Source organism: Rousettus aegyptiacus, unplaced genomic scaffold (assembly GCF_014176215.1).
Source record: "Rousettus aegyptiacus isolate mRouAeg1 unplaced genomic scaffold, mRouAeg1.p scaffold_m13_p_3, whole genome shotgun sequence".
Classification (NCBI taxonomy): Eukaryota; Metazoa; Chordata; class Mammalia; order Chiroptera; family Pteropodidae; genus Rousettus; species Rousettus aegyptiacus.
The window spans coordinates 17,872,686-17,885,076 of record NW_023416306.1 but is presented as its reverse complement, the minus strand read 5'-3'; the positions used below and the strand labels follow the sequence as shown (position 1 = coordinate 17,885,076).

Here is a 12,391-nt window from a genome sequence, read left to right as displayed (position 1 = left end):
TGATGTTTCACATCGTTTGCTGCTTAAAAAAAAATTAGTATTGAGGTCTTCCACACGCTAAAACTCACCATGTTAAAGTATACATTGAGTGGTTTGGGGTATAGTCACAGCATTGTGCAACCCTCATCACTACCTAATTCCAGAATAGTTTTGTCACCCCCAAAAGAAACCCTGTACTTAGTAAGCTCACACTCCCGTTTCCCCTTCCCTCCAGCCTCTGGCAAACAAGAATGTGTTTTCTGTCTCTCTGGATTTGCCTGTTCAGGACATTTCATGTCAATGGAATCATACGTGTGGCTTTTCGTGTCTGGCTTCTTTCATTTTGGAGTAATGTTTTCAAGGTTCCTGGATATTTTATGATATATGCTCTAACATATTTAGTAACTTTCCTTTTAATCCTTATTTTTACTTAGAGATTTTAATGGAACAACTGATGTTCACTAATGAATGATACTACTAATAATAAACATTTTGGTAGTTGTGGACATGATTATATTCAACAGCGATTATGTGATAATTAAGGTAATACATTGCATTAATAAATGTCCTAATGTTAAATCATTCTGGATTTTTTGGAATACATTTGACTCAGTCCTCGTCCCTGGATATATATTTAAAAATCATTTTAATATATCATTTGCCATTACTTTATTGGTGATATTTACACTTTATCTAATTTCCTTTCTTTGTCCTAATATTTTGATACCAGATCTAGGTAACCCTCATACAACTGTTGAAAGGATTTTTCTATTTTTTAAAAATATATGTCTTAGAGTGTTTGAATAAAACAAGACTTGCTCCTTGAGGTTCATTAGAATTCAGTTGTAAAACTGTTGGGGTTTAGCTTACTTACTAGTAAAAGTCCTCCGATAACAGTTCTGTGGTTATTTATTTGTTTAGGTTTCCTCTCTCAGCTTAATTTCACTTTGGCTATGTAGTTTCCTACAAAGCCACCTACTCATATAGACTTCCAAGTTTATTGGTATGGTTATTCATGGCACATTTTTATGACCATACATAGAGGTAAGATTTAAACAGTTATTGCCTGCTCTCCCCCACCCCCTTTTTATGTTGATCAGGCTTCCTAGTTTTAGTTTCTCTAAGTCATCTTTTAGAAGAATAAAATTTCATTTATAGTTCTTACTCTTTCTTTTGTTTTCAGTTTCTGCTTTAATTTTTTATTCTCTCTCCCCCTTTTTAATTTTATCTCTCTTTCACCTTTTTTCTTTTAAGTGGAGGCACAAATTAGATGTAGGCTAAAATGTTCTGTTTCATGGGATAAATCTTTTTCAAGTGTATATATTTATCTGCTCTTGAGAACTGCTTCTTTCCTCATATTTAGGTCTTCTTGGGTTTGAACGATGAGCTAATATAGGCTGGATATATTTTTTGGTTTTCTTGCATCTGAAGGATGAGATAATGCAGGGTTGATATGTTTTTCTGTCTACTCGTATCTGATAAGGTAATATAGGCCTGTTCTTTGCCTCCCATCGGAACAAGTGAATTATTGGATCCCCTATGTTTCTATTTGATGTTAGAATTCTCTTCTTGGTTCTTGAGTTGAGTTGAGTGGTCAGTTCCCAGATCAGTTGAGGGATCTGTCAGTGCGGAAAGGAGACAGAAGAAAGCAAGCCAGGGTCCTGGACAGCCCGACAGGGACACTTGGCCTGGTTCCTGTCCGTGTCAGGATCCAGCATAGCCTGGCTTCCTTCTTGTTTTAGGTGCTCTTCCCATCTCGGCAGAGCTCAACCCTTCAGAATTTGTAGTGTCGCCTGCTTTGCGCTTGGTGGAGCGGCCCAGGGCAGCTAACCCAGTTGCCTTCCTATTTCTCTTAATTTTGCCTTGCATCTCTACCCCTCATGGGCTGATGAAGCAGTGTGTGCAGGTCGCCCCCTGCTGGTGGCACTCACATGGTGTGCCCTCCAGACACTAGTGGTCTTCCTTTGTCCCACTGTTGGCCCTTCTACTCCCACATACCCCCTGGGCAATTGTACTTTCAAATTAGAGTGTATGTAAGGAGTTCAGGACATTTTTTACTTCTTAGGTAATAACTTTGATAACCTTAAGTAACCTCAGCAACCTTGGTTCTCTTCTCAGTTGTGTCCTGATTAAATCCAGTAGAAAATCTTTGAAAGTTTTACATTTGGATGGTACTCTTTCCTAGTTTCCAGTCTGATATGATTCCAGTCACTGGTCATTCCCGCCCCCTTACCACCCCCCTCCCTGCTTCCTCTCCCATTTTCCAGGTTGTTAAATTAGTGTCTGGAGGACAGAAAGAGGGAGAAAGCAAAAGCTTGTGCTCACTTCACCATCTTTCCTGAGTATTGAGCTCTTGGGATTTTTCTAGGGTTCATTGTGTTCTTTGTTTTGTTAAGAACATCTTTGAACACAACATTTTGGGGATTTTCCCTTTGAATTTATTCTCCAAAGTGGGCTTAAATTTAACTTTATGACAAAGTCAACAATCAAGAGTGTTCTGTTGAACAGTTTAGACACATCCTTCTTCAAGTATCTCCTGTGTGCTGGCAGGAGGGAGGGAAATTAAGACAAGTCAGGTGCGGTCTGTGAATTCGGAGGGCCCTCACTTTCCTCTGAACTCTAAGGATGCCTTCAGAGACTTTGTCAAGCTCTACTGAAACTTCATCACCATGTTGTTCACATTCCTCTAATAGTATGAAAAAGAGAAATTAGAGCAATTAAGCTTGACTTGTTTTTATTAAATTCATACCGGCTCTAATGTATACCACTTTCCTATATGTTTAATGTAATGTTGAATTTTGCTGGCGATTTATGTTATTTTACTAATCTCTCTTGTGGCTGGCTGACCACAGTGTTGGATCTTCTAACTGAAATTTTTTGAAATTTTTTGAGCCAGAGGGGTTTCTGAATCAGCTTAGGTATGTATTTCCCTTCCTAGGTAAAAATGGGTAGAGGGGAAAGGAAGTTCTCTTATAACTGAAACCTACATGATGAGAACTGATATTTTAGCGCACTGAGGAATGTTCATTTATGTCAAATGTGTAGTAGTAACTTTTGCAAAGGCTCCTGTAGATACCTGTTGCTACAGTAAAATCATCAAGGAAAGCGTATCTGAGGCACCAACTATGACTCTCGCTTGATCCAGTTTTTATTTTCAGCAGCATTTGATTAAGTGCCTACTGTGAACCCAGCCCCTTAATCTATAAGGGGATGCAAGAATACTTGTAGACAAGTCGACTTCATATTTTTTTCAGCGTGTTTATAGCGATGTAGCACCCACCGTGTTCTAGGCACTATTCCGATCGCTTTCATATATACTGACTCAATCCCATTACGCCCATTTTCTAAACAAGGAAACTGTGGCATAGTGAGATTAAGAAACTCTCTAGTAAATAGTAGGACTGGGGTTTAAAACGTGGCAGTCTGGTTTAGGTTAGTCTCAGTTTCACTGTCATTCAAAAAACATTTGCTGAGTACATTTTATGGGCAAGGGATTGAGTTGGGTCATTTCAAAGACTCATTCATCAAATACTGATTGAGTACCTACTATGTGCCAGAGGGTAGAGGGGCGAATAAGACAAAGTCTCTGTTTTTGTCGAATTTACTGACTAGTGGGAGAGTCAGATGATCAATAATAAATTTGCAGAGAGTGATAAGTCCTGTGACTAAAATAAAGCCAGGGGAGGGGCTGGGAAGTGTTGGAGGATACAGGGATATGTTTAGATTTTGTGGGCTGAGGTCTCTCTGAGTAGGTGTCATGTGAGCAGAAACCTGTTTGAACCCAGGAGCCAGCCACATGGGAATCTGAGGGAAGAGGAGCGTTCCAAGTAGAGTAAACGGCAAGTACGAAGGCCCTGAAGTCAAAATGAGCCAAGCCCAGTGTCTAGAGCAGGATGAGCTAGGGAGAGAATGTCTGTGATGAGATCAGGGAGAGTGATAAGGTCACGTTGGCCTTCGTAGGTTATGGGAGGGAATTTGGAGAGTTGTGAGCAGGAGAGTAACATGCTTTGCTTGACATTTTTTTTTATCTTTTAAAAACTTAATTATTTTTAATAAGGTATAATTGACATACCACATTATATTAATTTCGGGTATGCAACATAATGACATGCTATTTGTGTGTTTCGAGAAACGATCACCACCATAAGTCTAGTTAACATCCATCACCATACATAGTTAGAGAATTTTTTTTCTTGTGATGAGAACTTCTAAGATCTACTCTCTTAGCAACCTTCAAATATGCAGTGCAGTATTATTAACCTTAGTTAATAATTGACGTTTTTCCAGGTAGCACTCTGACTGCAGTGTGGAGGACTGACTATAAGGAAGCAAAAATAAAACAAGGCTTTTGGTGTCGAGCCAAGGGTCGTCTCTCTCACATCTTGAATTCTGTACTTCATGTCAGTTGTAGAGGTGCTGCTATCCCACAATGACTGCTCTAGACTTGGGTCTCTCAGCCTAGCAAACCCAGTGCTGGAGGACTCGGGGGTGAGGAGCCTGGTCATTCCATGCACCTAACCCCAGGCCCTTTTCTCCTGAGATTTTCATATTTTTTTTTTTCTCCACATTTGTTCTTTGAGCGCCGTATCTTGAGGTGAGTCATTTGGGAAATAACTTGTATTAAGACCCTAAGGAAAATGTTAGCTTTCCTTGACTGGCTTTAAAACCAGAAACCTCATTAACGGCTAGGCGGAAAGCCAGGGGAGAGAGAGAGAGCAACTGAGGGGTCATTTTATAAACGATATAAATGTCTAACCAATGTGTTGTATACTTGAAACATAATAATAATACTCCAGAAAAATAAAAAAACAGAAGTTTTATGTTTACCCAAAAGGATTTATGGCTCGAGAGTGGAGATGAGGGACAGTGTTAGGTTGGAAAAAGCCACACAAGGGATTCAGCTTGATAAGAACCTTGAAGTAGGAACCAGACACCTGGGTCAACTTCTTTGCATCGACGTCTAGTTTCAACACCTTCGAACATGTTACTTAACCTTTTTGGCTTGGCTTCCTCTTTGGTAGAGACAATATCTCTACTGCTGACCTCATGAGGCAGACATGGGGCACAATGAAATAAGAATGTGGAAGCATCGCGTGCAGAGGTGCCATAGAAATCTGAGCTGGTAGCATCCCTTTTTAGAAAATTACAGATATTTGTAGCTTGCTGGCTATTCGTATACCCTCCAATAGTTTTCCTTGAAACACCCGTAGTAAGAGAGTGAGTGTTTTCCCTGGCCACCCAGTCCTAAGAGGAAAGAATGTGCAGTGTGCGACAAGATCCGGTTGACTGACTCTTCCCTTCCCCCACCCCTACTCACTGATTTGAGAAATAGCTAACTTCCCACTGTCTGGCCAAGACATTTCAGAACTTTCTGTGGGCTGTCCTGGAAAGTTATTGGCTGAGGTCCCCAGAGCAAAGGTTAGGGGAGTTGGCTTGGAGTCACTGGGAGACCTACAGACATAGTTAATTACACATACGCCACACACACAGACACACAGACACACACACACAGGAGAACAAAGCACAGTTATAGTTATTGGGGAATTCAGTGTTTGTGGATATTATATAAGTAAATCAGTGATTAAAACTGTGAAAATCGCTTCAGTGGAAATATCTTCAAACTATTGAGAAAGGGAGTGACTAATTCTGCCGCGGAGTGGAACAAAGAAGGCTACCAAGAGGAAGGGGCATTTGAGCAGATTCCTATGAGATACTTGGAGACCTCTGTGTAATAAAGAGGAGAGGCCTTGGCAAGAAGATATTAGGGGTACAAAACGGCATATGGTGGGTTTCGGGAACTAACGCGGTGAGAAATGAGGCTGCTAGGACCAGTCCAGGCCAGATTGTGGGAAATTGCTGTGTGAGCTGCTGTTGGCTTATCTGACTAAAGATTTTGAATTCTTTCTTTCTTTTGTGCAATGTTTAGCCATTGATAGAGCCATTGTGGGGCCCAGTGTGCTAATGTTGAAAAAAAATGGCCCCTGTAATGCCAAGCATGGTGCCTTACCCAAGCTCAGTGTTTAAATATTTACTGAAATGACGAAGACACGATGGTTATCTCAGAGCTGCAGAGAAGATGTCTTAGCTCCCTGAACAGTGGGGTATGGACGCTGCGTGCTCTGTGGTGTCAGGATGCTGAGAAAGCAGTTAGATCAGCCAGTTGGCACTGCAGCCATATCCACACGGAGAACAGCTCCTGAGGGGTTTGCCTTCCCAGCTGGCAAGCCCTTGGGCCAAGGAGGAATGGGGGTGGGCTCTGTTCCCATGAGTGCGTTCTGTGAAAATGGTACCCTTTTAGTAATTACAAAAATATTTTTCGTGTTGTGTAATTGAGTATGGGTTTCAATTATCTGTGGTCAGTAGAGATGGGTGACAAAGGAAGGTGCCTTTTCTGTTTATTTGCAATTTCCCATCGAGTTGGGTGACATTGCCCTCGACTCCAGGCTGCGATTCCCTCTGTCTGTTCCCAGGCCTCTTCGCAGATGTCGCGTGATCAGCTGGAGCTCATGGATATGACTACTAGGTTGGCCTCTCATTGCCTGTGTGTTCTCTAAGCTGGGGGCCCAGTCATATCCAGTCTACATATAAGAATAGAGAATTCAGAGGGAAGCACCTCCCACCCCCTTCCTGGGATCAGGAATATTTTCTCCATTCCCAACCAAGGCCCTTTTTATGGTGTCATGTCACTTTCTTGCCATATTCCTTAGTGTTTGCCTCCTAATGATTCCAAAGTGACATTCAGAGGCTTTCGCATCTACTGCTAGACAGACCTTTATTCTGTAATGAAACCTTAAAACCACGAAAGGTTAACTATAAGCTTGCACTTTTTTTTTTTTTATATATTGTAGGGGCATAATTTATTCAAGAGGCTTCCTACTAAGGTCTATAAAGAAAAGTCCATAATTTAAAAAATATTTCCTTTCTTTTGTTTCCCTAACATTTGCCCCTCACCACTTAAAACTCTTTTACTGTGGAAAAATTTTTTAAATGTACAGAAGAAGAGAGAATTGTACAAGAACCTGAAAATACCAACTTCAACAATTACTACCTTTGAGACATCTTGTATCATCTTTATCCCCTGTGACCCATCCTTAATTATCTTGAAGAAAACACCAGATATCCTATCATTTTATGCACGAGTATTTTAGTATATAGTTCTAAAAAGGGAAGACTTTGTCAAATCCGAATTCTTCTATTATCACACCTAATAATTCCTTAATATCATTAAACAACTAGTCAATATTCCAATTTCTCTACCTCAAAATCTTTCACCATTTTGTTTTAATCACATTCCACTGCAGTTGTTTATAGGCCTCTTAAGTTTCTTTACATCTCTAGGTGCTGCTTCCCTCTCTTATTTTAATTTTTTTGCAATTTATTTATTGAAGAAACTGTGTCTTTAGTTCTCTTTAGTTTCATTTAGTGTGGATTTTGCTGGTTGCATCCTTGTAGTATTATTTAACATCCTCCTTACTCCTCTGTGTTTCCTATAAATTGGTGTGGCTAGAGATTTGTTCAGGATTCAAATTCAGTTTTTTTTTGGCAAACATACTTTATAGGTAGGTGGTGGTGGTTACTTCTTTCAGGAGGCATATAATGTTCAGCTGTCTCTTTGTATTGGTTGATTGAGTTTTTAAATGCGATAAGTATTTTAGAGGGTTCAGGTCCCTTAATGTTTAGCTGGACCTGGGTGGCGGCCTTCAGAAAGTGGAAAAACGAGAGTACGTGGTGTGCTCACTGAGTTCCCTGTTGTGGTCTGATGATGGTGGGGGCTATGATGTTCTCTGTCCCTGAACTATTTGCTTCTGTTGGTTCCTCCAGTGCTTGCTGGAAGATGAATCAGCATGAATTTGGTGTGGCGCTCTGCCATGGTTTGTTTCTCTTGGTCATGAAAGACCTGTTCACTTAAGAAATTAATGTAAAGAGAGGCTCAGATTATTTGAAAGTTATTATTTTATTTAGAGGTGTTTCTTGGCTTGTCTAAACCAGGTACTTTTGCTGATACCTCCAGGTGTGTGTTTTCATTTAATCTGAAAGGCGATTCTCTTCTTATTTCAGGATCTCATTTTGCCCAACGGTGGTACTCCAGCAGGCACTTCAAGTCCAGCTTCTTCATCTTCTCTTCTCAACAGACTTCAACTTGATGATGACATTGATGGTGAGACCAGAGATCTCTTTGTCACGGTTGATGATCCCAAGAAGCATGTCTGTACAATGGAGACCTACATCACATATAGGATCACTACCAAAGTAGGTCCCTTTATTATCCTCTGCCCATGTTGGGTGGTCTTGGAGAACTGGCGTCTTACCTCTGTGGTTTCTGCCTTTTTTTCTACTTTTTTTTTTTTTACAACTCTGTTCCTCTTTATTTACAATTGTGGGTGTGGTTTTGAGAGAGCAGATGCATTCAGATTAAAAGGATTATATGCTTTTTAAAAAAATCTTAAAATGAAGGGGAAATTGAGACTACAGTCTTTTAAAGATAACATTTAATCCTCATACAATTGACTCTTGAACAGCATGGCATTGAACTGTATGCGACCGCTTATACTTAGATTTTTTTCAATAAAGGTTGTATATGTATTTTCTCTTTCTTATGATTTTCATAATAACATTTTCTTTCCTCTAGCTTACTTTATTGTAATAATACATATAGCATACAAAATATGTGTTAATTGACTGTTTATGTTACTGGTAAGTTTCTGGTCAACAGTAGGCTGTCAGTAGTTAAGTATCTGGAGAGTCCAAAGTTATATGTGTATTTTCGACTGCATAGGACAGTCAGCACACTTAATCCCCACGATGTTCAAAGGTCAAACTTTATTTTCACTTCTTTTTTTATCATGATTTTATCATAATATTTAAGATATTAATATCTTATGACACTTGAAATTTATGCGTCAGTGAATCAATCTAAATCTCTGTGATAAGACCATGATTATTTCCTTAGACTGATGGTATGGGGAGAAGGAGGAAGGGAAGGAGGGAAATTACTGTTTACTGACTTTTTGCTGTGCGCCACTCTGATGTTACTGCCTTGTCCTCGCCATACCCGGTTCACATTTGAAAATCGGTCTTTGTATGTGGACATACGCAGATGCACTTACACCGTCTTTCCCCATTGCCACTGGGTGCCTGCCATCTCCCAGGCACCGGGCCAGGTGCTTCGATGTATATTATATTTTCAGAGGTCTCAGGTAGATATACACGTGTATTCCAATGAATTATTTCCAGCTACTTATTTTTTCCCCTAAGGTCAACTTATTTTTTACCCCCTAGTCAGTGAAATGCAAAACCTGTCCTTCTTGAATTTGTGCTCTCAACAGCCGGATGACAAGGCGATGCCTTGCTGGCACAGTGATGCTTGCCTTCCCTGACGTTTTCCCACCCCTACTTGATTCTTCTGCCCTCACTTTAGCTCCCACAATGGTAATACTGCAGGGCCTCTGTTCACTGACTCCCAGGCTGAGACACAGGCTGCAGCCTCTCACTCTTTCTTGTGCCTCTTCTTTTTCCTTCTTTCCTTTCTCTTTCTCTTTGTGTTCTTATTTCTGTCCCTGTTCCTGGGGCTGTTCAATTTCCTATAACTCAGACAATGTCTTAGGATAATCTTTTCCAGGTTCCAGTCCCACGTTTTCACTTGGTTGTGATGCCAACACCTCAAGGTGAACTCGTCGCAGAATTATGTTATTACCATCAATTCCACTTCCTATCTCAAACCAGAGTCCTTTTCTTTTTCTGTTTCAAACGGTGACACTGGCTCTAATATCTTGGCGATGCCTTTGGAGCCTTCGTTCTGATGTTGTATTAAAGGATATGTAAGGATATGTGGGGATGAGAGAGAGAAAAACCAGGAACTCAGGGTCCCAAACACCTGATCTTGTCCCGGGATCCCCACTTCTGCCGAGGTTCTCATGCAAACTGAATGGTGAGAAGACGAGGTCATACAAATACTTACTCTGTTACTTTGAGCTTTGACTCAGATTTCCTAACTCAGATTCCTGATGAGCAAAGCTGGACAATGTATAGAGCTGCTTTTGCCTGAACCAAAATGAGCCTGCAGCTGAGAGCCAATGTAGGCAAAGCATTCTTCACCCATATCTAAGTTGCGGGTATCTTATCTTTCCAGCAGTGAAGAGAGGCTTTTTCATGGCAGGCAGATATTGACAATTTTTTTCTCCAGGCTCCTAGAACATATCATCATATTAACTAATTATTGAGCACTGAACCACGTGCTCTGTACTGTTTTGCAATAGAAACCGTTTAAACTTTATTTTATATAAGTAATATGTGCTCATTGAAGAGAAATTAGAAAACTCAAGTAAGCTATAACATTGAAACAAAAGGAGATCTGTAAGCTCACCAGCCAGAAATAATCACTTATAACTTTATGAACTATTTATTTCTATTCACTTACATAAATGAGTGTTTTGCAAGCTGTCAATTCACTTAATATGTTGCAAACATCTTTCTATGCCAGTAAATGCCAGTAAGCATGCTTTTATGCTGTTGTTTCTAAGACTGCAATAACGTTCTGCTCTATGGATGGGCTATCATTTATTTTGTGCTAAGGGCTTTAAATATATCATCAGTTAATCCTCACGCTCAATGAACTAGGTACCGGTGGTATTTTTGTTTTGTAGATGAAGAAACTGAGACACAGAGATATTTAAAAAATGGCTCGAAGATACGCAACTAACATGGGGCGAAGCCAGAACTTGAATCCAGGTCATGACATAATTTTCGAGGGTTGCCCCCCGCCTGCCCTAGCCCTGTGGTTTTACTACCACGGCCTGGCATTTGAAACTGGTGCTGATGGTGTGGAAATAGACTAGGGGCTGGCAAACTAGAGAAGAGCCTTCAGCTCCCTTTATAAGCCATCCTCCTCTTGTCTTTTCTCCATCGCCAGTTAGTCATTACCAAGACTTGTGCCCCAACTCGTTCCTTTTTTCAAATGCCCCGGTGGTCAACAGGCTAAAAGCTGCTCAGAGGTCAAGTTATATATATAAGGATTACAAAGCAAACACTAGCTTTAATGGCAAGAAGGTTATTGATGGCTACGGTGAGAGCAGTTTCATTGGTGTGGTGGGGCAGAACCCAGTTTGCAGCAGGTTAGGGTGAGTGAAAAGAAAGAAAAGACATCATGAGTTTTGGTAGTTTGGCAATGAAAGCGAGTCTAGAGAAAGAGCAGTAGCTGGAGCACGGCGTGGTTTGAGGGGAAGGGACTTTCGTTTGTTTTTTAAGGATGGACAAGACTTAAGTGCCAAGTGGACATGTTGAGAAGGAGACATTAGATTGAAGATTGGAAGCCACCGAGAAGGTGGAAAGAGATCGTATCCTGAGCAGAGTGAAGGGACAGAGCGGCCTCTGATGAGGGAAGTGAACTTTTTTCATTATTCCTGAAGAAAGAAGGAAAGTTTTTGTGGCAGAAAGTTGAGAGTTCTTTGCGGATAGCTGTAGTTTTCTCTATGGCTAGATAGATAGATTGGTCTTCTACTAAGAGAGAGAGGGAAGTGTCGAAGCCTGGGGCCTAGAAGTTTTCAAAACTTATACAGGTTTTGCATGTATTGATGAGGAAAGTGAGGGAGAGAGTTGATTAAGGAAGTATAGAAAGATCGTTTGGCAGTATTGAGGGTCGAGTCGTAGAATTCATAGCACCAGTCAATGTGTTTTGCTTGATTTTGTTATTCCTTCAGGAGTGTGCTCGCACGCCCAGGTCTGTTAGAGCAAGAAGTGGATGACTGTGTTTTTGCCAGAGTTGTGTGAGAGGACAGTGGGGAAGGGGCTTTTAGGGATATCGGCAAATCAGAGGTAGGAATGATGGTTCATGGAATTGATACTGATTAAGGAAGGAAGTGACGACAGGAATGGACAGAGTGTGAAGGAACTGTAGATGCCAAAGGCTAAAAACCAGGGGTAGAGGAAAATGGAAGAAACTGAAATATAGGAGATGCTGGTTAGGGAGGACGATATTTAAATTTCTGCATAATGACAGTTTGTGGAGAGGCCACGGGAAGGGGGCGTTGTTGTCTTGGTGATGGGTGTTGTGCGTGCAAACCACCTGACTCTCAAGGGCACCCAGATTATGGGAGGTATTTGGAAAGGAAGCCTGAGAGCCAGGTGCGCTCAGGGAATCAGGATAAATGACAGGGCTGTCAGTAGATGACATGTGTGAGGAGGAATAGAGATGGATATATCTCGATGGCATGGGCCTCAAGAGGGTTTTCACAGGGCTGTGCCGTGGAGGGGTGGTGGTAAGGGGCAGTGTGGAATGAGGAGGATGCCAACAGCAGCCCTTGGTCTTAGAGGGTGAGGTGAGGTTTGGGAAATGTGAGAAAATGGGCAGCTTTCCACTTGATTGGACTGTAGGGAGGCCTTATCCTCAGGGGAGAGCGAGCTTTCAGAATGGGTT

At 41.1% G+C, this 12,391-nt stretch overlaps 1 protein-coding gene across 3 annotated transcripts in view; it reads left to right on the top strand.

Moving 5' to 3' along the window:
- The window catches only part of SNX30 (sorting nexin family member 30), a 92,407-nt gene that overhangs the window by 31,843 nt on the left and 48,173 nt on the right, over window positions 1-12,391 (top strand). For all 3 annotated transcript variants that reach the window (XM_016126331.2, XM_016126330.2, XM_016126332.2), the window contains exon 2: window positions 8,038-8,229. In XM_016126331.2, the coding sequence (XP_015981817.1) occupies window positions 8,038-8,229 (192 nt within the window). The remainder of the gene's footprint in view (window positions 1-8,037; window positions 8,230-12,391) is intronic.